General features: G+C 30.6%; 1 protein-coding gene across 1 annotated transcript in view; it reads right to left on the bottom strand.

Annotated features, from left to right (window-relative positions):
* Positions 1–9,143: 9,143 nt before the first annotated feature.
* Positions 9,144–26,952, bottom strand: part of LOC107165728 (protein big brother-like) — a 30,083-nt gene continuing 12,274 nt past the window's right edge. The window contains exons 4-5 of the mRNA XM_015514090.2: positions 11,102–11,218; positions 9,144–10,652 (exon numbers count right to left, since the gene is read on the bottom strand). Of these exons, the coding sequence (XP_015369576.1) occupies positions 10,509–10,652; positions 11,102–11,218 (261 nt within the window). The 3' untranslated portion in view covers positions 9,144–10,508. The remainder of the gene's footprint in view (positions 10,653–11,101; positions 11,219–26,952) is intronic.

The following is a 26,952-nucleotide window of genomic DNA, read 5'->3' as shown; positions in this document are numbered from 1 at the left end:
TAAATTTAATTGTGATTATATAATAATGTTAACTACCTATATATTCAACATTATAATATGTAAAATATATAATGATCCACAGAAATACATTTTAAAAGGATTTAGAGTTCAAAGCGTTCTTTTTAAAAATATATCATGTAGATGATGTTTAAAATAATTTGCATCATTTTGGATTTTGTGCCAGATATATTTATATATACATATACGCGTTTTGTTTAATACCATAATCGTTGTGTACTAAACAAAATATATCCCGTCCAACCATTTATGCATTTTTTTTTTTATCGTATATAAAAGGCACTTTTTAGTGTATTTTGAATGTCTTGATTTTCTTTGTACTCGTACATCGAACCTTGTGTTCTGTTCTCTCATGAATTTACAGCTATAGTGTCCTATTTTCGTACTAACGCATATTGAATTTAAGATTAATTTTAATTTTCAGTCTGGACATGTTTGCATATCAATAAAATCAATTAGACACCGGGAATTGAATTCTGAACTTATTAAATTATAAAGCTTCGATGACGCTTTTTGTGTTGTTCGCAATTGAATGCTTGTTTTAAATAACTAAAATACAACACAAAAATTTTATAAATATTTTTTTATTTTAATCACATATCATAATTCCTTGATTTAAAAACGAGTGTTGAAATGTTTGAATATTATTGAACATGTCTTTATGTGTTACATAATATAAGGAACTATAATCAATATATTTATTTTGCTTCTACCTACTGGTTTTAAAGGAATTATCAGTTTTCTGTTACTATCCCTCATGAAGTTATACAAAAAATCATACTTCATCAATAGTAATTTCGTTATTTATTACATTTTTCTTACGGACATATAAACATATTATCAGTACTATATTTTCAAGTCATTAAAAAGAAAGGATTATCATTTCTTTTATTACACACTACATTGTTTAATATATCATAAAACGCTTATCGAATATTAGCCATATAAAAATAATGAAACACAACCTCAGTTATTGTGTAAATCAATCGTATAACTGTTAACCTGCATAAAGAATAACAATAGTCCATAATATATTATGCCTACTAAATGGTAGTTTGATGTGGTCTTTATCAAATAATATAATAGTATTATAAATTATGAATTATAATGTTTGTTGTTATTTGTTAACTAAGATAATAAAATGTATCAACATTATTAATTAGTATGATTAACAAATATTTTATAGCAATATTATTATTGTTATTGCTATAACACCATATAGTATATCGTAATCCAAGATAGCACTTGAACTTGAAGATGAAACAAATTGAAACTGTATATACTTATACCTAATAAAATTCACCAATACCACTATGTAATTTACGTTTGTGAAGTTGACCCCTGACCTTGCCTAATTCACTCTAAACCTATACTGATATTTTACAACTTATTTGCAACTTGCTTTTTGAAATTTGCAACTCCATACTTTCGTCAAAATCAACGATTTACTTTTAGGGCCAACTTCACCTAGCCCCCCGACTATATTCGATCCACTCCAAACCTATACCAATATTTTACAATTTATTTGCAACTATTTGCAACATGCTTTTTACAATTTGCAAATTTGTAAACGTCAACATTTTTTGTCATCCAATACCTACATAGCTAATACTTATACATAACAACATATTTAACATACAGTGCAATTTTAACCAATATGTCAGCATTCATCAACTTTCTGACATTTGAGATTTATTAATGTAACACTATTATTATAGCTGTACAAAATACTAACAGAATATTAATATACCTACTTTCTTATATTACTTTATATTATGTTAAACAGTTACACTAATATTGAAGTGGTTTTGAAAAAAAAAAAAAATTTGTGGTTTTCATCAGCACATAATAGTTGGAAATCCAACGGGTATACGTTTAATATACGAGTTCTATTAAATGCAAATTAACCGATGTAATGTTGCAAACCATGAATGTAAAGACCAACGAAAGATTTATTGTAAATTATAAATCAATAACGACCAGTCAACGCTGTTCAAAAACCACAAATGTCATAAAAAAGAAAAAAAAACATGCAATATAAGAGAGAAAAATATAATGGTTAAAATAGTGTGTAAAACATATACTTAAATTAAGTATATATATTTACTTATATTTACATAAATATTTATATGTACATACTGTCTAATATTGAATTATTAATAAAATACCATTTAAATTTTTTTAACAGGAATATTATTTTTGGGCCAGAGACAATGATTTTCGTGTCTTACCGATTTTTTATAAGGTATTTGTTGTCACGGTTATTACTTAAAGTACAAAAACATATTTATAATTCTTAGATTTTCCTTGTAGAGGAAAAATAACGAATAGTGAGCTATGTTTTTTTTTACTCAACTTTGTGTACCTGCAAAAGATGAACATTATGCAATTATAGTTGTACAACCTGCTCAAGGGTATCCATGAAGGGCATGGCCCGTTTCCGCCAAAGATGTTTCCGTGATTATTATTATAAATGTATTCTTCATTTTTTATTGGTCTTATAAATGAATTATATTCCGTAGGATTATTGGTTTATTTACACTTGAGTACTTGACATTTTACAATATACATCATTACACATTCGTTAGTCGTTTGTATTTCATTAATCAAAATCTGAACTAACGTAAATATTGAAGGTGAGTTTTTATAGAACCATTGATTGAAGTCGGAATTCAAAGATTCACATGCATTTGTGGTCCTTGTTAATGAAGAAGTTGCTTCTGCCCATAAATTAGGGGAGGGGCGTAATTGTTCAATAAATGTTGTGAATACACTAAAACGCGATTATCAGATGGATATCGTGGTATAAAATTCATTATTATTTGATTGATTCAGTTTAGGGATCCTCAAAAATAATTTTTTTTTTTTTTTTGTCGGAAATTGGAATATAACCTTTGGTGGAAAACGGTCGTGGTGATAACGGACGAGAGTCATTTTGGCAGAAAACGGAAACCTCCATTAAGACATAAAAATGTATTATATAATGACGTATAATAGGTATTGTGATTTGAATTCAATACAAATAAATATTTAACCTCTTATGCAGGCGAAAAATATGTAACCGTTAGTCGTTATAGTGGGCGTTTGTTGTTCGTTTTTACATCAATACCTGTGTATAAATCGAAATTGGCGGAGCTCCTTCATCCGAAAAATGTTTCTCCGCGCATAATATAAGCATAAAATATAAGCACTGTTTACAAGGCACCGCATAAATTACTATAAATAAATATGTATGTGTATGTTTATCAACTTATCGTATATGTGTATGTGTGTGTGTATGGACAGAGGCATCTGTAGACGTCTTATACACAGCCATACAGGCGTATGGTCAGAGTAATTTTTTTCAAAACTTTGTTTGGTAAAAATAAAGAAATGTTTACACACAATGGGGTAGACTTCAAAAGAAATCGTAAATCATTTACGTCGGCCGTCGTTGTGCACGTTGGAAAGTAAAAACGCTTCACTCGACACCGAAACATTGATGATTTATGATATCCCCCCACGGTTTCATTATTGTTGTTATTATTATTATTGTAATGTGTACCTTCGTTGAGTGCGAAAAATGAAAATAAAGGAAAAAATGACATTACACGGAATAAAACATTCGACGACGTTGAAATGGTATTACATGTATATAATATTATGTCGTATGCTGTACACCTCGCGCGGCTCTTTTGTACAAGTCCGATGAAAAATATGATTTTTCGTTTTCACTCTTTTCGACTGCCACGAGACACTTTAGAATTCCTTCGGGATACACGCAAACACGACCATTATATATAAATATATAATATATTACATACCGGGAGGGACGTTATTAAATATTTTATCACTCGCCGTCATGCCGCCCCACTGGAACATGTGATAGAGTACACGTCACCTTGGCACTTAGCGGACATATGATCCATAGCCTTACGACCTCAGACATTATTATGGAACGGGTTTTATTGAATTTTCCATTTTTGTATACGCATATACAGGTAAAAATGATATTTCATCATTCCGTAGATAAATAATAAACTATATATCATCTCTTTCATTTAACATTTTAAGTTTTTTTTTCACAAAGGACAGTTTATTATTTGAGAGAGCTCTGCATAAACAATAATTCGTCAAAAAATGTATTCTTAGCTTTTTGTTTCGAATGCATTTTTCAACAATTTAATAGGCCTGTAATTTGTAACAATCGTGGCAACGATTACAATTTGAGTATATATACATATAAATATACAGCAATTACTGAATTAACCACAGTAAATGTTGTTTTATTGAAGAAAACATTAAATAATAATACAATATTTTAAGGCCAATAAGTTGTCTAAAATAATATTTGTTATGTATATCTGAAGCTCAAGAAATAGTTCAGAGTTCAGATTATATTTTTCACGATACGAAAGCTCTCATTAATTTTTTGACTTTTTGTAACTCTTTTACATCCGTGACTCTAATCAACTAGGAATATTCATCTTTTGATTCTGATATCAGATTAATGAATAAATTTATTCTACATTATTGATAATTTGTGTTATTTTAGTGTTGAAGACACCTTGTTTAGTAGAAATTATACTTTGGTCTTAGACTATGTTAGTGGTTTCTGGTGGAAAATCGAATCTATAATACCTATATGTACTTACTGTATAATATGTAGAAAATAAAAAATATCCAGTAGGTACTTTTAAAAATAATCGGGAATCACAAAAAATACGAACATTTAATAAATTATAATAATATTATTAAAACAAGAAGTAAATTGTTTGATATAGGTATTAAAAAAAAATAATATATCATCAAAAATACAGTTAGTATTACATGTACCTATTACTGGCCGTCTTCGATTTGAATCGTTTTTCATCCTATATTCAATGATTTATTATTGAATTCAAATTAAATGCCGACATCCGTTACAGTGACTTAATTTCTCAATATTTTATACACTCGACGCCTTTACTGTACAACAGTGCGGGATTACCTACTTCATTTTTTTCATTTTAAGATAAACTCAGTAAAACACACGAAACATGATTCAACTGGTCATTTCCAAATGCAAAATAAAAAACTTATGAAAGCTTATTCTTACGAGATTAATTTGTCGGCCTATAAGAGAAGAAAAAAAATACTATTGGTGAATCCCTTGTAAAACCATGTTTACCTTTTGCTTGTAAAACTGTATTATAGATAAAGAAAGTTGCAAACATTCCTCTGTCAAATGATACAATAAAACACAGAATCGATGAAATAGTTTACGATTTAAAGCATCAAATAAATATAATTAATAAAAAATAATATATTATTTATATTGTATATATTATACAATATACATACATCAATCTTATAGTATAGTGAACTCTTGACCTACTTGACGGCTCTTATTTTATTTTTTATTTTATTTAGATATTGCTTTTTAGTTTTTAAACAATTATATTATTGAGTACGAATATACAAATATAATTACAAATAGGTAATAGTGGGAAAAAGGATCCATAGCTTTACACTTAACACAATCATAATCTATGTAAATAGCTAATAGCATACGTAATTAATTTCGCTAATTGATATTTGAGTAATTGTAGAACTTCAGTACATTTACCAGATAAGTAGGTAACAAAAAAAAAATTTCACAAAAACAATGGGTTTGCGGTTGTTCTGGAACTATGCATCTCAATAACAATACGCCGATTTCATTTAAATAGTATATCTACGTAGATATTATCGTCATTATCGATGGAAATTGGAGGACGTAAGTGCCAAAACGAAATAAGAACAAAATGAATCGTATCTTACAGAGTGCCAAGATCCCAGATATCTAACTGTTTGATGTGTTTCATTTCAGATAATAATAAGTTTAGAACCTAATTGTTCAAAATCAGCACATTTATAAATCATTATCGACAAATGTATTAGGATATAGACCTGAGCGTCAGAGTTTTAGTTTTATAATCTTATAAGTTATTGCAAGTGCCAACCTATAGTAAGTACTTATACTATACTTTCGTATAATAAGCATTTGCGTCGTTATATCTTTACTACAGTGAAAATAAGGAATTTTACAAAAATATTCGATTGCGAATGCACTTATTATAGTTACGTCACATTATTCATATCAGGTATGATTGTGTATAGGAGCGTACTGTAGTAACTGTGCTTACTGAAGTTTACTGCCCAAATGATATGTATTTTCTTATCTTTGGCGCTTATTATGTCACACATATAGATGTTGTATTGTATGGACACGAGGAGTTCCAGAGTACCTACTGTGCACGCAGAATTGAAAAAAAAACATAATATTATTATGCACCGCTTGAACGTGGAAACCAGAAATGCCGTTACGCAATATCGTAATAATATTATTTATATGTCCGATCAATCATCCGTCAAATCGAAGCCAAGCCGTCTACAAAACACCGTATTTACTGCGACAACAGTGGATAACCGATATGTAGGACGCACGGGGAGATCGAACACACACACACACACACACACACACACACACACACACACACCACTCGTGCACACCACCCAGACTTTTATTATAACGCTCGTCATATTTTTACTTTTTGCGCGCCAATACATCGCACCATTATTATATAAGTTAACAGATCGATGACGTTTCGAGATGATTGACCCGTCTGTCACGCAATATACGACCCATCGCCGTATCCGCGTTACGACGACTGAATGTGGGTATGTATGTCACATGTATAGTGGGTATGTGTGACTGTTATTATTATAATTTGCGCACAATACACGCGATATCGACGGACGGGGAAGTGCGCGTGTCAAAAAGTGACGAATTGGCGACGCGTGTACACCGTCGTCTCATTGTCCGCGCATAGTCACACTCGGAGATTTTTTTTTTTTTGTATTTTTGTATATTTTTATTTTCCATCATAATGTGTCCTCGCGCCGACCGCTTTTTTCATCTTATCACATTGTTGTCATTGTTGTTTTGTTTTTTTTCCGCCGTCAAAAGGTGTCCGAACGGCGCCGCTGAGCTGTCGATCTATCGGTGGCGGCGTCGTCGTCGTTCGGTCGGGGGAGATCAACCGTGAAAACTGTGTTCACCTATAATATATTATATATAAAGAGAGACGCGTATACATAGATGGAGAGGGGGGAGGGGATACTCGAATGACTGACAAAACATTAAAAAAAAAAAAAACGGTCGCGTTTCAATGGCAATGCCTAATGGCCATAGTGCCATTATACACATTGATTGGTATATGTATACTTACTTGGTATACATATGAACTAAGTTAGGTTTATTATAATATTTTAACGACACAAAGTAACTTATGATGGGGTTATTCATGTACTCGAAGCAGTATAAGTATTCATTTACCCCCTCTGGCTTTTTACAAAATATTTTTTTTAATTGAATATTTTAAGATAAATTACTATACAACAAATTGAAAGTGGTGATAAAAATAGTAGGATACCATTAGAAACATTAAAAACATTAGATTAGATTTAATTGATCTAATTAATAACAAATATTATGAAGAAGTTGTTGATCGTTTCGGAAGAGATGTGAGACGATTAGAATTTCTTTTCGAGAATTAGTTACCTTTACCTTTTACTTATACCTAATACCTATGTATCTAATACCTATATTAATTATAAAATAAGTTGTAATATAATAAAATATAATATAATATTGTATACGAGTATAATAAAAAAGGTCATTATTTTAAAACACCTAGTAAAATTATAATATTTATCCTCAAATCCTAACATTGCTCCCCCCCCCCCCCTAGAAACATTTCTGCGGGCGCCTATGGGTATGACATTACATTACAGTAAAACCTTTAAATAGCGGACACACGCGGAATAATAAAAAATGTCCGCTATTGGGAAAAACTAATAAAAATAAAAATTTAAGTTTTACTTACCTTTTAGAAGACATTTTATTTAAGTATAAGATACATTAAGTAGGTATAAACTTAAAAATACTTACATCTTGAATGATAAAAAAACAAGTTGAGTGTTTCGCCAAAAGAGCGTGCTCGTGACGATTTTTGAGATAAACAGATATTATAACAGTTGCGGTCACGCCAAGTTAGGTACTATCTTAATTGCGGTCATAGCTTTATTATACTCTAATTCCAGACGAAATTTATATTATACGATAAACATATTTAACCTACACAATAAATAATAGTGTGTATAGACAGTCCTAAGAATGTTATATTTTCGATATAAATGGGAAGGAAAATGTTGATTGATACATTTTGCTAAATTAAATAAATAAACGAAATATTAATTTCATATTTAATTATTATATAAACTATATTATATTATTTAGTATACTTAGTTATTATTTGAGTGACCGCAACTAGTATGTAATCTTTTTGAGGGATGACCGCAACTAGTACGTAATTTTTGATTATGACCGCAACTAGTACACACCGGCTCGTGACACCGAGTGACATACCTGTAATAGGTTCGCCATATCTGCTTAAACTTATAAGTCTATTATCATGTATTATTCTGTAATGCGATTTGCGATAATTTATTATTTATTTAGCAACGACCAGGATGAAAAATCGAGACCAAACAATCATAATACAGACAACTGTCGGAAAGATGAGGATCAACCGCTACACGGAAAACGAAAAAAGAACAAATCAATAATATATAATATTATTACAACTATATGAGTACATATACAAGGTGTAACAGATAGAACTGACTTTGTTAAAATTAATATTTTTTATTTATTTATTTATTTATTGTTCATAAAGTAACCCTAGCGCTACATGTATAATACAATTTTTATGATTATTTTTTAGTACTAAGAATAAAAATAATTTAATTTAATAAATTGGATAAATTCAAAATAGCCTATTTGTAAATCTGATTATAAGAACAACTTTGATGGTTCATCTAAGTCAAGTAATTTATTTTTTAGGATTTTTTTAAATTTCAAAATGTTTTTGGTTAAATTCATTTGGAACATAAAAACTTTTTTTTAAATATGATTTTTCAGAATTTTCTAATATGAGTATATTTCTTAAATTATTTATTTATCATACAATATTAATAATTTTTGTAATACTTTATTTAGCATAATTTTTTTTTTCAGGTCTTTCTGTTTATAATACTATAATATAATCAGAATACAATAATTTATAATATTTAAATGTGTATATTGCTAGTATTTTTTATAAACGTACAATTATATAATAATATCATCATATTAATTATTATGTTTTACAGACATTACAATTTACAGTTTAGACTATAATCTAGTGGCGTATTAACGGTCGTTTATACAAAGCAAATTGGTAATTAGCAGAAAAAATTACTTGAGTTAGTTATATGTTAACAATATTTATACAGCTATAAGTTAGTAATTCACAAAAAACGCATTTAATTTTACAAGTTTAGTTACCAAGCTAACTAACTACCTAAGTTGCAGGTTAAAAAAAATAACTTAGCTTTAACTTTTTAACTAATTAATGCCAGCATCTTTATTTCTTTACTGTTAAAAGCTAAGATTGAACATTTGTAAGATTAGTGAAAAGTTTCTGGATATATAACTTTCAAAAAGTGACGAAAAACAACTTAAATGCGCAAATTTTGTTTAAACAAATTGGATGCGTTGTAAATTTAACAGTATTTTTGATGTAGTATTGTTTTCTTCTCTCTGTGTCGTAAACCACAGTAAGTTATAATTATTTTAAAGAACAAGTTTTTTCTACTAAAAATTTTCAATCGTCTACTAGTTTAAAATTTTAAATCTAAATTGCACTCTCTTTATAGTAAACGTAAAAACAAAAAACAGTTTAATTTCAAAAAGAATTGTTATACATTCATCATAAATGTGCCACTAAACGTTCTATGTTAAAAAAAAAACACAGTTACTAAATATTATCAAAAGTATATAATATATATTATTATGCTGAATTGCATAAACAAATGTATTAACTTAATAGTACACTAAAATACCGCTCTTCGATCACCAAATCATGTTTAAGAGATCATTATTAATTCATTAAATGCTATAATATTATGGTGTTTAATTTATACTGCAATCTGACAATAAAGTTTCAGATGCTATACAAAGAAGATAAATGATTTTGCATTCAAATAGAGTTTTTGTTCAGAAGATTAAAATATCGGTTTCAGAGCGTTCATCAGAAAACTTATTCAAATATAGATATTATAAAATATATAATAAAATAGTATGACAATGTTTTAAACTATATTGATTGTTTGACTTGCAAACGCAATTCATAATAATATAATATAATAAATGCATTATACGCCAGTCAGTATATATAAAAAAATAATAATAATAATAATTCTATAAAGAAGTAACAAAAATAAAAACTAACTAATTAAAAAGAAATAATAATAATAATAACATATGAGTACTTCACAAACGCATAAATACATAACACAAACACACTACAATATTATAGGTAGGTAATATAGTTATATATTGTGTAGAAACGCGCCGTATCGTGTATGTATGTATATACAATGATCTAATAGTTCAATCTCCTTTTCACGTCTAAATCTGAATCGGTAACACCACGCTCTTGGTTTCTGTAGGCACGAGGTTTGTCCTGATATTCTCTGATACGGTCGTTGTATCTCTCGATTTGCTCCTGCAACATCCTGTTTTCGATCTATCGTAACGAAAACAAGCAAAATAAAAAATAAATCGTTGAGATAAGATATTCACCCACTGACGGTTTTTGGGAAACCATTGCAGAATATTTTGTACCTATATAATATTATATTGTATATTATAATTTTTAACAGTTCGTTAATAACAATTTTGACAACTATAATTATTGTTTAACTTGAGAAATCGCTTTAAAAAATATGACCTAATTTCGGCGACTGATTGAGCAGTGGGCCAAAACCACCACCGCCGATGGCCGTTATGCGTTTAGACGCATATGGATGAAGAAAAATGTGACGCTTATTATGTGAATAAATCAAAACTATATAAGTCTTTGAATTTAAATATTATTATGATGGAAAATTGTACACGTGTCGTATTTATATTGTTTCCGGGGGGTACTATGATATTCTCGGTGTACAACAGCAATTATATAATATATGCACTTACCATTGCTCGTTCCTCGTCGAACTCCAGACAACCGATGCCATCCAATTTGTCCAAGTCGATGCGCCCTTTCCACCGGACGCACACTCCGTTCATTATGAAATGTGACAGTATGTGAACCTGTGTGGGCAAAGACAAATCGATAGAAATTAGTCACAAGTACATAGTATGAGTGCTGCAGTATGTTGGTAATCAGGAACAAACAACGAAGAGGAAAACAATTATATTATACAGGTGTGTATATAACTATACGTGTATCTATACATAACTCTATCATAGTATTAAACGATTTAAACGAAGCACAACGGTGAGATGAAAACATTTTTTCGGGAAGAAACAATATACGCTCCAGTCGTCATTCGGCGAGCTTAAATATATATAAATTATATTATTTAGTATATTTTTTTTGTGGCGAAGAAAATTAAAAACCGTTCAGTCAGATTGTTCTGCGTTTACTTATACAACAGCTTTAAAAGTGTCCATCATCACAATATTTGAGTGTGTATAACTATTTTTCGAGAACGAAATGGAAATTAGTTCAGTTACATAGTTATAGCTGCTTCAGATTTCGAAATCATAATTGTCATTCACAAAAATTATAGTTCTATAAATTGGTGAACAGTCTATCTGATTATATTATTAAGGTTTTTATTAATTCATTTAATTTTTTTCTTCCAGCTGAGCTTACAAAAAGTGTATATATGTACAGAAATATAGAATTAATTTATTATAATGTTTTTTGTACTGCAGATAAAATCATATTATTATTTATTACATTTATATAGTTGAATTGAAAATTACTATAAATTATTTAACTCTATTTATATTTCAAACATTTTAATTTAAAAAAAGTACTAGACGGGGATAGACACGACAATACATATATAAAATGTATGTATTATAATATTATATATTTTATTATCGTATTTAAATAATGAATAATATTCGATTTGAATACAATACATTAAATATTAGGTAAACAAGATAGTTGTATTGTATTTACCTAATATAATTTTCATCACCTTTCTCTAGCCCGGAAAACTCAAACCCACTGCGTATACCACTCATGTATATAATATTATGTACCTACATAATAAATATTATGCAATTATATAGGTAGGTATGTATGTAAAATGTATGTATGTAAAGATTCAACAAGTGTGTATTATTTACTGCCGAATATTCTACATAACATAAATAATGAAAATATAATATAATATCTTATACTATAAAAGTTTCATGTATACACACCAAAAAAACTTTAATAAACAATAATAAAATATCATCATGTATCCGCGCACAACACGATATGGCCGTAAATATAACCGTTTATGTGTTGTATTTGAATTATACAATTTCTATAATCGAGGTTTAGAGACATCACATGTGTATCACATGTATGGGTTTAGTCATTATAAATTTGGTCGGTCCGTATACGTATACAAAGAGTGCAGTGTATGTGTATGAGTGAGAGGAAGAAATTAGAGAGAGAGCTACAAAGGGTAAGGACGAGGAGACAAAATCGGCGGCTTGTCGGTCAAAACCGAAAGGCAGAAAACACGATAAAAAAAAATTAGTATGGGGTCTTAGCAAATTAAGAAAAAAAAACAAAGTATATTAGAAGAGACGACGATATTATACTCGCGTACTCAAACACGGCCGCCGACAAGACCGTAAATGTCGATTTATGTGACCCCCTCAACCACCCACCCACCCATCATTATAATAATATATATACACAGGGGAGGAGTAGTGACGAACCGATGGGTACGGTGCCGTTCGTAACCAGTACTGAAATCGTCGATAAATTTCATCCTCCGAAGACACAAACTGCCTCAGCTTATTTACAAACCTCGCCCGCGCGATTGTACTGCTTGCGACCATATTGTAGCCGAAACAAAATTGTTTTTTTTTTATTATTATTACTATTATTTTTTTTTTCACTCTCCCTCGATACCGTCACATTATATCATCTCTTCAGTGTCATTATTATTACAATAATTTCCGAAAGAGGAACGCAACAAACCCCGAAGTAGGTGTACACACGTTCCGCCGCGGGTTGTTTTCAAAGGCGTGTGCGCGACGCCGCTACTTCGTTAAACGACGAAAATAATATTAATAATAATAATACGTCACAATTACAATATAAACGTTCGTTTGGAAAGTAATCATCTAACAATACCTGGACCACTGCTCGAAGGACCGTAAAAATCTACGACCTATTTTTACGACATTCACGCCGGTCGCCGACCCGCAGCATTATGTTTATATATAAAATTAATCGAAATCGAGAGAAAACGTATAAATATACGAGTATAATATTATAGACATACGGCGAATTCATATCTTGTCGATTTTTTAAGTACACATTTTATATTATTTTTAGCGATTGATGTAGATATATATAGGATAGAATACGTAGTTGATTTAAGTTAAAAATCCTATTAGATAGGTTTAGCTTCAATTTTTAATTGTACCTACTCATAAAGAATAATTTAAGTATATATCGTTAGTCATAGAAATTTCAAATATAATAAGAAAGATCTTAATGTGCATAATATTATTAGCTATAAAAATAAAATAGTATGATAATAGGTTAGGTTAGATTTTATTACTATTTATATATTTTATAACTCTTCGATTCTAATATCAAAATATTGAGAAAAAAAATATGAGGGAGATTACAGGATATTATGCTTTATATATTATAATCGGCGTTACAATGGTATACCTGATATGTTGTATCTAACAAGGCGTTTTATCGGCGTGTATACACTCGCAGCACCGCGTAGGTACCGATGCAACGATCAACTTTAATGGGACAGAGACGATGGATAAGTACCTAAAATAACAATTTATCATAATATTATACATTTTTTTGTTTAAACGAATTTGCAATGGGTAGGTACGTGCTAGGAGAACATCAAGTGCCACCCCTCTTCGACATACTCACTTACGACGACATACAAGTGATATACGCGTATACGGTCGCTACTAAAAAAAAAAGGGATCAGGAGCGAGTCCTTTTGTTTACCGACATCCAATTAGACGTGAAAACCGAGAACAATCGCGTCGCATAGAAACGCATTGTTTTTACTCGGACCTATTGTGGAAACGCGTGCGCCACGTGCTCTCCTCAAGACGTGTGCTTCTCATTAGCGTCACACGACGAAATCATAAACAAAACAAACGCATTGACAATAATATTAAAATAATAATTATTATTATGATCGCGAAACGTTCTTGCGGACGTCGTGGCGGTAGTTTATTATTCACCTATATAAAATACACGCGCATATAATAATAATATAATATATTATATAGGTAGGATTTAATGGAACATAATCATATAATATTAAAATAAGAACACTGCGCCACTCGCATTATGTCCTTTGTCCGCACGCGGATGTTATACCAGAGAGCTCGTTAGCGTGTACGCACACAAAAATATTATTACGAATACATCGCATGACGTGTACTATATTGTTGTGATTCGAGATTAATAGTATTATGTCATATATTATAATGCATATAGGTTACCTACGTAAAATATTTTTTCGCTCTTTTTAGTTTGTAATTTATAATTTTAAAATTATGACAAGTTCAATATTGAATTTACAACAATTTGGTCTATATATTAAACTCACATACAACGCTTAAAAGTTAAAACCAGTGTTTTTTGCACAATGTTTTGTGTCGTATACTATATAACTAGCTGTGAACTGCGCAGAAATATTAGGTGATGTTTATTTTATAAGCGTTTTCACTGTATTGAAATATTATGAAAACAGTTAATGATCATCAGATTAACCAGATCATCACATACCTATAGGTGTGAAACTGTGAACGTATTATTATTATTATTTAAAGTATTTTACTATTTTAGTTTATTATTCCCATTTATCACAATCTATTACATTAATGCGTTTTAAGATGATTCGATTATTACGTGCATTTATCCATCACGGAATATTTTCTTAAAATATATAAAGTGTAAATATAGCACACCCCGTTATACGCTTGTATATACAGCATATAATCTCGCAACCCTCTGGCCTCTGCACATGCACTATTCATATATTTACGATATTTTCGTAACAAAAAACCATTATTTCTGGGCGGTAGATCGTGATATTATACACCTGAACGCAGGCGTCTTGATCCCGCACACAAATATAGCAAAATATATGGGTAGGTATTATAATACTTCATACTTGTTTACTATTATATGTATTTTTCTCGTTAATTCCTTCTTTCTTCTTTTTTTTTTCAGAGGCGATGAAACGAATCCGAGTAAACACACGCCATCACAACAGCGGCGTGAATGCGGAGAAATCGATCCCTTATATATGACGAAGTATAAACATGTCGCGGACACAACCCTTTTTTTTTTCTTTTTTGATCCACACACGAGTTTCAATAACGATAATAATATAAAGTCACGAGAAACCGGATCAACGTCAAATACGCACGAACAATGAACACGCCACATATCTGTCCTATTTGTATCATACCATACATACACTTTGAAAATATAATTTCGCAGGAATTTATATAATATTATATGTATAATGCAATACATATATATATTATTTCACGAGTCGTATACCACGTTTGAAGCCCCCTCTGCATGTAGCCCGTCGCATTCTTAATCAACTCTCAGCTGCCTCGTTGTAAATTTACTGTACGTATTATATATATATATATATATATACGGAACATATTATTATATTGAATATGGAATTTCTTTACAATTCTATAGGTCGATTTATCGCTGAAGAAAAAAAAAATTTTAACAACGTTTTTAAAAATCCAATCCCCGCTGCATGTTTTGTATAGTAATTCATATTATGATTTGATGTATAGCAATGTGTTTACGAGTATAATATTATTATCATATACGCAGGCACTTGTACATATTATTATTCCAAAAAGCAACGGACAATATAATTATATTATCATGCAGGTACCTACACGGATCGTTATTAATATACAATATTATATCGTGAATAAAATATTTATAGATTATAGGTGCAGTGCGCATATTGTGATGGTCATCATCGTGGCAAGGGATGCACAGTGATATATAGGACAGGAAATTAAAATGGTCTCGCGGGGAATAAATACTAAAAATCTTTAAAGCTCCGTAAATTCAATATCGTTAATACAAAATTAAGACAATAATAATAAATATATTATTGTATTCAATATAATTAATCTAAATTTTATCATGAAGTTCAGGTTTAATATAATATATATGATATCTTACAAAACCATTATTCATATTATGAGGTTGAAATAATAAATTACTTCAGAAAGACTAGCGACGCGGCCTTTTAAAATAATAACCACAGGTTTCAATTTGTAAACATCATGAAATCATAAATCATTGCATAAAATTTATCATCTTTCTAATACCTCATAATTTATATTTCGTATATTGGTGTATAGATATATTGACTAACATGATTAAGAATCCGTCCAGGTCCATTCTTTCCTGACACAACGATGCTCCGCAATTTCGTCTTCGAAACCATATTATCCATATCTGTTATTACCGCTACTTATGGGTATTATAGGTAAAATAAATTTAATATTTTACAAATATAAAAAAAATATAGATTGTCTATTGAAACTTAAAAAATCTTCGTAAGTCTTCGTTATTTTATATTCCTATAGGTTCCCTAAAATTAAATACTGTAAAAAAAATTACTCTGACAGCAAAATATCTTGTAGGGGCGATATTAGATTCCTCTCCTGCAGTTTTCCCTGCCGTACACGTCTATGACCTCGGCAATAATATTATTATATTTCACAAAAAGATGATGTATTTGAATTTTTAATATTTCATGTATAGTTAATAAATAGAGCGTAAAACGAAAAGTGAAAACTACGCTTATAGATATAACCAAGTTCTGCTACTCTATTCGCATTTTTTTTCAGCAGCGTTTCACAACCTCGATAACACATCGACCACATTACAGGAAGTGACCAATTTTAATTGAATATTAGGAACTAAACAAAAACAAAACAGTTTTTAGTTGTTATAACTAAAATCACGAAAACTGCTGAAAAAAAGTAACTACAATATATTATCGAGCTTTCAACCAAATACAGTTTAGGTGTATCTAATGGCTAATTACAAATTATAGTTAGATAAACCTCTTTTCGTCACCACGCATATTATGTTTTTCGTGTGTCGATAGTGGATAGGGGAGGCTCCAAGGAGGGAGACCTAATGGCTGCGCCCCAAGCCCGTATTTATAAAATAATGTATTTTGTTAAAATAAAAATTACAAACAAAAAAAGCATATTAGCTATAGCTATATAATATCGACCATTATATGACACGCACAACTATGATGTAGATAGAGTCATAGAGGTATGACAGTATATACGATATACCTGCTATCTATATTATGAAGAACAGAAGAACCTATAACTCTATGAAGCTATAAACAAATTATATTAATATAAAATATACTATGGGGCTATGATGGTAATTACTATGATACTATATTATGATATTATTATTTTCAAAACAGGAATTGCGTAGCACGCATTTCTGTACGGACTGCCAGAGTAGGTACTAAGAATATATTCTATATTATACTAATAATAATTTTTATTATAAGGTTTTGTGAAATTATGACTTGGTCCCTCCCAAACCAAAGCTCTTGAGCCGCCCGCGATGGTGAAGACTCTACAATATTATATTTAAATATTATTATAAATTAGGTATAATCAGGAGTTACATCATCTGCGGTGTTGAACGTCTTTCTAATTTTGTAATAAATTATATGTTATTTTATTTATTAAAAAAAAATGTCAATAATTACAATTTCATAATTTTTAATAATAATTGTTAACTCCAGAAGAGGGATCTATTTTTCGATTGGTTCTAATGTTGCAGGTTGATATACCGATTATTATATCGTCGATCGTTCGCGATCATAGTACACATAAAGCCCAGTAGCAGTAGTAGTAGGTAATATATTATATATATTATGTGGGTGGTAAACTGGTAAATTACTTGAACGCTACGTAATACTAAAAATTACCTTTTTTTTTTTGAGCGTGCCATGAAAATATTATATTTATTTTATATTTATATGTTAAAAAATATTTTAATTTTTTGTATGTCCTCAAAATCTTTTGATGGATTTTCCATCCCTGGCCAATAGGATCATCTGCGAAAATATTTTTTGCCCGTAGCTGATAAAAAAATTACCGAATTGCCGCACTTAAGTTGACATATTAAATTATGTTATTATTATTGTAATTTTAACATCAACTCGTATTCATACATAATATTGCATTATGCTTCAATATATTATAATATTGTTATGTTATTTAACGACGGGATTGAATTGATCGATTCAAAGTGCTGATGGTTTGACATCGTAATAATATCATATTATTATTATTATGTATAATAATATACACTTTTGCGCATTGTTTATTGTAGCTGCCGATCCGGACAGGGAAGAAATTGAAAACAAAATTCAACGTCCCCGCTGTGACACGGGTTTGTCTCAATTACCAAACGACTGCAGGCAACGGGTCGCTATTAATAATAATAATAATGATACAACATTATTTCTCTGTATACTCTCTTTTGTTAAGTGTCCGACGCGCGAATAATCGGTGGATAACGACGATACGCGGCCCGTAGTGTAGTAATATATGTGTTCGCGTATTATATTATATAAACTATACAAGCCCGTTGACGAAGAGCGATAAAAAAAAAAAATAATAATAATAAAAAAAGGGTTTGGACATTGTGCTCTCTCTCTCTCACTCACTCAATGTACACTCCGCATCGGTACTACACACCCGTTTAAATAACAACAAAAAAATAAAACCCTTTCGCCGCGAACTGCAGCCGTAATTAGATTTGTCACGAGTTTTTATCATCACGTGAACGCGTCCGAGTCATAAATCCGTGTTGAACACGCAATCGCACGGTCGTTTCTATAATATAATATAATAATATTGTATTGTATCATGTTCTGTCCGTGGACTAATCCGTGAAACGGACGAAACGGTATCTCTCAATCTATAAAATAATAAATAAAACCGACGGCGGCGTCATCGTACGCATCACAAAAAGAGCACTGCAGCTACCGCGTTGGTAAATAAAATATATAGTGTATAATATATTATAATTGTGATATTTTACTCGGTGATCGTCGCTTAAATACGACCGATATGGTTAAATAAAATTACGCGTAAACTCATATTTTTGGGGCTGTATGTGTTGCACACAAAATGTCAAATGCCCTCGTAATTATTACAAAAGATCCTATTATTAATTAATCTAAAAATATAAGTCTATATATCTTTAAACTTTATTTCTACCTTTTGTAAAATGTTTATATATATAAATATATATTTCTTGTTATTTTTTGGTTTGCCTGTTACTATTATCAAATAAATAAATAAATAAGCATATACGTTTAAAAAAATAAAACTAATTGTGGTTGCATTGATTTCCAGATTGGTTGGATTATACTTGATATTTTTCGGTTAAATCTCGGTACAATATCTACAACACAATAATCACACGAGTACCCGGGGCTTCTGATTTTGTATCGCTGGACTTAAACATGAAGATATAATATAATAATCGTCATATAGGACGTGTGTGGGTACGACAGACCGCGGTGTGTGAGGTAATGAACCAATGTGGAGGTATGTTATGCCGTCATTACACGTATATATACTGCATAATATACAACATACGATGCATGCGCATACCGAGTTTGCCGATTCGGAAGTAACGTCCGCAGACAGGGCCACCCAGGCTATAGCGACTGTGGCGGTCGGATAGAGCCTATACATATATTATTATAATGTTATATTATATTATGCGATACATTACGATGATGATGTTACTCGCGACGGTGGTTTTATATATATTTTACCCGTCTTCTCCATGCGCGCGCACACACGCACAATATAATATAATATAATTATTATTACTATTATTATTATTATTATATCATGTATAACTATATATGTGCGTATTCATGTAATATATTATAATGGTATGCCTATATTTATGTACACGTGCTTATGTTGTACAGGACGATTCATCAAGTATAATATTATGCTCAACTCCTATTTTTTTTTTCAATAATAACGCATTTGTTCAAAATTTGATCATTGAAATTTTTTAATTTATAAGTACTCAAAGGTCATCATATTTACATATTCCGAAAATTTTTTGTCCTCCCAATCTACTATACTCGGGAAAGTCCAGTAGAGATACAAACTTCTGTTTTTCCAATTTAATAAATTATTTTTCAATTTGAAAGAGTATTTTAGAGTTGTTTATATATGCAAACAATATGAATAATAGGTAGTCAATATTAAGTACTCTATAAGTCGATGTTATAAGGTTTGAAAGATATGTAGAGGGTATATAGTCATTTAAAAGTTTTAAATTTTTAATCATTAATATTATAATATATCAACAATATTTATTATCTGTAAAAAAAAATATATCCAATATAATATCTATTTTATATCTTTGTATTAAGTACTATAATAGTATTTAGAATAAACATTTTAATATACGAGAAACTATACACGTTCTAATTTTGAATTAAATAAAAATATATATCATCTAAATAATTTACAGAAAAAAAATTGGGGAGGTAGATATGATTTGAAAAACTCAAGTTCGTATCATAACCACTAGACACTTCTTAAGTAGTAGCAAAAATTTCTTAAGAATCATGGTATTTAAACAGGTCTTGCAATATATAAAAATTCCAAAAAATCATCATACGAACGAACTCATTAATGATTTTAAAAAAAAGGGTGAACATGCTTGATGAATCACCCTGTAATACATGAGACGCCATAAAAAATTTAAAAAAAAAACCCATGTAATATTATATACATAATTACGAATTATACCTGTACTGTATTCAGGGATCGGTAGCCCATAGAGTATCACGGTCAGACCGGAGGTTAGGTGTATACGAGTGTGTGCAGCATGTGACTCCCAAACCGCGGTTATGATATTATACGCGGGCGGCGGCGGTCCGTTGGGGAGAAATTGGATATGTAAATTCGATCTTCAAAAACCACTGCGGTCGTACATGTGTGTAATAATAATCATATTTTGCGGTCTGTGCGAGTAGGCGGTTTCGGCCGTTGTGCGCACGTATCGTGTGTCCTGCGCTGTACCTACTATATTTTTTCTCGTATATAATCAAAAACAATCCTTAAGGAAAGTAACGACCAAAGGAAAGACAAAAAAAAAAAACCACACGATATGTCGACGTGTCGGGTATTATATTATCATCATATATCCAGTCAAAATATTATTACACGGTCCGACGACTGCAAAATATAATATAATACCCACATGAAGGTATTATATTATTATTATATTCGACACTTATCATCTTGTTTACGATTGGAAACAATTGGTGTATATAGCTGCCGAGGACGCTGTTTTGACGCAAAAGTTTTGTTTATAATAATTTTTTTTTAATCAGTAACTAATTAACACGCAATTGCATGGATTTGCAAGATCAACTTCAACATTTTCGCGAAATCGCAATACCACTGTAATTACAAAAAGTGATGGGCTGGTAGGACATTTCGTCAGCACCGGCCAACCTCAAACAATAATTTCAGAAATGTTTACATTGCCATAATTATTATTCGTCACGGAACTTATCATTCCGAAGACCTAACGGCTAACGTTCGACAATGAACTGTATAGCTATTCTATAGGCTAGTCCGGGTGAAGCACAGTTGAAGAATATATGGAGTGTCTACCATAAAACTCGGCAATTATGTTCCTGTAGAGCTGTAGGTATATAATATTATATAGGTAGAATAATCGATTTGCGAAATAATTAATATAATATACATTTGTAATTCCGAGAATGCTTATTATTTCTATGACTACACACGATTTGCGTTATTAGTTGTGTAATTTAAAAATCACATTATGTTTACAAAATAAATGGTCCGTATAAGCTATTTAATAATGTACATAGGTATACTCATGGGAAATACACACAAACTGCATAAACTGCGAGAGAGGTCGACGAGAAAGTCAAGACCGCTACACGTTGCGGTGACTCGTTTTTATATCTACGCATGATCACAACAATAATTGAATAATATTATATTATATTATCATGTGATACGACTATAATATTATAGGTAGGTATGCGAATTAATTTTGCGACAAAAACTTAATAGATATGAACGTTTCCCAAAAAAACTCAAATCCTGCAGATCTATTATTACCTATATGTATATATATGGCTATAAATGGATAATGGATATATGTAGTTATATATTATATATAGTTAAACGAATATATTTTGTAGGGCTGCACGAGTATATAGTTAATAATATATAGGTATAAGTTCAAACGGTAGTTGGCCTGCACAGTGGGGCCACGGTTCATATCGACGAATCGAAATTTATGGACATCGATAAATTAAAATTAAAAATAGGTCGCGGACAAATGCATAAAAATCGCACATTTATAATATATATCATAATAGTAACAATAATTATTAATAGGTAGGTAGCAATGTTGTAAATTACCTATTGTATTTAGCGGGTCGTTAGCACGCTTGTCGTCATTTATTTAGAACGATCCCTACTGGGTGGGGGGGAGGGGGTTAACGAAGAGGACCCGTGGCGACATAATATTATAATATACAATGTATATATGTATATATATATAGTCGCAAATGTGTATACACATAATATTATTATATGTATATGATGATGATGGGGACGGATAAAAGGGTTGCGTAAACGGACTCGGCGGCAGTGATGACTGTTGACAGATGTCTGTCCGCTATAAACAAATACACAAACACACATTGCATATAAACTTTTAAATTTAATACACTGATGATGATGATGGACACAATTATTATTTATTATTGTTATGCGTCGGTCGAGTGGGTATTTTTTTTTATATTTTCTCGTACAAGTGTTCGCAAATTATTCGCGTATATAATGCTCGTCCGAAGTAGCGTCGTGACATATATATTATTATTACAATACGTTCGCGAATTTCGGCGACGGACTTATATATGCAGCGAGGACGACGATGCGATATGTACCTTCGCGGTGTTTTCGGATCACGCTGGGAGAGTCAAAGAGGCCCTAATGTGACGACAAAACGTTCACGCTGACAGTTGTATGCTCGCACGAGGGTGCAGAGAGTTCGAATAAGGTACAAGTCATCATTACGACACGAGGGTAAATAATAATAATAAAAAAGGGTAAAAATAATCAAATAATATCGACGACGTGTGTGATGTGATGTTTCCAGCTGAGAAATTTTTCCGAATCGACGCGCGTTTTCAATCGATTGGCTGCTGTAGGTAGACAACACAATTATTATATACAATAATATAACATGATGTAGGTACTACCTACAGTACAACTACACGCGTGTACAACTATTTCATTCCTATAATATCTCATAGGCGCGTTCGAGTGGAAATCAATTAAAACGGTTTTGCGCGGCGACATTTTTGCGGAAATAACGAACAAACATTTTTTTATTGTTTACCGGTAGTCGTAACATATTTGTTTTTCAAATTACACATCAATAATATACCATTATGCATCGCACATTATAGGCACCAATAAGGAAAAGGAGGGATAAGTCCCCAAAACTGGTGAGCTCCCAAAAAGCTGATACCAATACTTATATGTATATTATGTACAGGGTGATTCTTTTATCAAACAACACTCATTATTTAAAAAAGTATTTACTTTTTTCAAAATATTTTTTTACATAGTTTCAAGTTGTTAAAAAACCAACGCTTTTATTAAAAAAATTATATTTTTAAATATTTTTTATCCTTATAATTTTTTAAGATTTTTAATTTTTTGAATGACAACATAGTTTTTTAATTTCATATTCCAAAGCAGAATATTTTTCTAAAAATTTTGATACATAAAAATCGAATTTAGGACGAGTAGTTTATGAGTTATAAGTATTTTAAGTTTAGACAAGCGGAGTAGTAGACAAACATTTTGCGAGGTCACCCCGTGCAACTCCACTCTGCCAATCTAAACTTTAAATACCTATAACTCATAAACTACTAGCGCTAAATCCGAAATTTTAACGTAATAATTAATAAAAAAAATAGCTTTATTAATTTATGAAATTTTAAGTATAGGTTACCATTTGAAAATCAAAAGTTGATAGTGGTTTATCTAATAAATATAAGGATGAAAATATAAAAAATAAACAATTCAAGAAAAGTGTAAATCTACAATTTTGAAAAAAAAAAATTTGAAAAAAGTCAATACTTTTTGAAAAATGAGTGTTGTTTGATAAATTATATAAGGTAAACATATACAAGCACATAACATACGTATAAGGTACCACGTAGAAATAGTTTTTTTTGGATTTCATAAGAATTGCCTAAACGGAAAAAATGAGGAGCTTATTTGCACCTATAATTTTAATACAAATTGTATCGCAATAAGGAGCTAAATAAAAACAGATAAGACAAAAAATATTCAAATTACGTTCAAAAGATTCGTTATAACTTATATGAAAAACCACTTGGCTTATTATTTTAAGCACATGTGTAAACTTGTCCATTCCCACGTAGCTATAGTTTTGTTTACTCCGAACAATGCACTATATAATATGATAATATATTAATATGTACCAACATTATTATTATTTTTTTTATATCGGGCATACAGTTTATCACCAATCCGCCTTGGCAGGCCGGTAACGCACGCGGTCGTTACAAACGACCTGCAATTAATTTCCATGTCACTCGGGACAAAACAAATAACGTTTTATAAAGAAATTATTATAAAATAGTCATATGAAAAAAAATGTATAATAACAACAGATAAAAAAAACGTAAAAAAGATCCCTTAAAATAGCGGTTTGGCCGTTTATATAGCTAGGTTTATATACGCAGGAATAACAATTATATGGAGGTTAAATATAGGTAGGTGTACCTACGACACGTTAATAGATGTTAAAATGCTCTTCTTATTGTTTTAACGTGTTATGATTATTTTACATGTATTATAATGCTAGAGGACTATCGGATCAGCGATAGTTACCCTTGGGCTTTGACAAATGTGAAGTCGTTTAGAGGGTTTAAAAAAGGGGCGCGCACGACGTTCCATTATATATTATAATAGCGAGCAGGGGGGCTATTATTCTTGGAAAATAACTCAAACAGTATAAAACGTTTCGGGACGAGGTCATCTGCTGGAGCAACAGCAATGTATATGTATATATATATATTTTAACACAGCACCACCGATCGACGACGACGACATGCGACGACGACACCCTCAGAACACGTAGATTTTCGTCAAGTCATTACAGTATTATTATTATTATTGTCATTCAACAACGGTGGGGACCCGAGTAAGCATACCGATCTGCAGTGCACATAATATAATACTATATCATAATGTAAATACATAAATTGCCCATATTATAATATACCTATGTACATTAATTTTAATACGACGCAGATCTGACGATATGACATTATACATCGCTGAGTGCAGTTTCAACCATTCAGTCATAATATAATAGCTCGAATCGTCAACTAAAGTTAGTATATTACACAATTATACTATTAGAATACCAACAGTACGTATCATGTAGTGTTATATATCTAAACTCATTAATCTGTCACACCTGTTCACCGTTTAACCCTGCATCGTTTATTATAATTATAATATGCGATCAGTATCAATATTTTTTAAGATAATCGATTAAACAGTAGAAAACAATAAACCATTATAATATTAAAAGGTGATAAAATTGTTCTAAACACCCTAACAAATCATTCCTTAAATCAACTGGGAAAATTTTCTATTTACGTCTTTAACTATAGTATACGTATGCAAATATTGTACATAAGTGTAATACACCTATTATTAGCGTTATGATACATGGATATAAGGTATACGAATATGACCATTAATAAGTAGGTATATTATTACCTATACATTTTAAGTACCTTAACATAATTATAATATACCTACAAATTCCAAGTTTTTTCAGACAGAAAAACTATAACTGATGATAAATTCACGATACTATTATTATTCTTTTCTGAACGTCGAATTTTACGAAATTAGTGCCGCATTTGATTTTAGTCCTTGCGCTTGAAATCATAATATGTTAAATATCACCTGCGCGGCTGCGCCATACCAATTAATAAAAACATTTTTTTTTTTTCAAAACGCACGTCTGCATACCGACGTACTATAATATAGTCGACTACCCGAAGTACCATACCATATTGTATTGGTAAATTTGAAACGCGTTTCGTTTCAGCTAGTTTAAATAATTTCTCAAAAAAAAAAAAATAATCCTCATTAAATACTATCATCTGAACAGAAATGTATTCACCCAATTTCACATAATCCGGTACTATAACAAATCGTTGCTAACATATGCAGAGGAATGCCCAAAAGATCCTTTTTCTTCTCTAATAATATGATTTTTGGATCGCACCACACAGTGTGTTCTACAAAAAATATGTATAGACGTTTTTTTCAGACCTTAAAAAAAACTTGCACGTGGACCGGACCAAAGGGATTTAGATACCTGTATGCATTGTATTTTTTTGAATTTTTTTTTTAGCTAAATGACCGTAATCTGTTTTCTCTTTTATATTATTACAAATCGTTTTATACATGGGCATGGATTAATACCACCACCAAGTAGCTTATAAAATAATACATTATATTCGTTTTTGATATAACGGTACTTTCATTCATTTCTTAATAACACTATACATAGGTGTACCTATACGGCTATACCTAACCTACAACAAACTACTGTACTCAAT

Source organism: Diuraphis noxia, unplaced genomic scaffold (genome assembly GCF_037042655.1).
Source record: "Diuraphis noxia isolate RWA-SAM2 unplaced genomic scaffold, SU_Dnox_SAM2 contig0001, whole genome shotgun sequence".
NCBI classification, from domain to species: domain Eukaryota; kingdom Metazoa; phylum Arthropoda; class Insecta; order Hemiptera; family Aphididae; genus Diuraphis; species Diuraphis noxia.
This window is presented reverse-complemented; position numbering and strand designations above follow the sequence as displayed.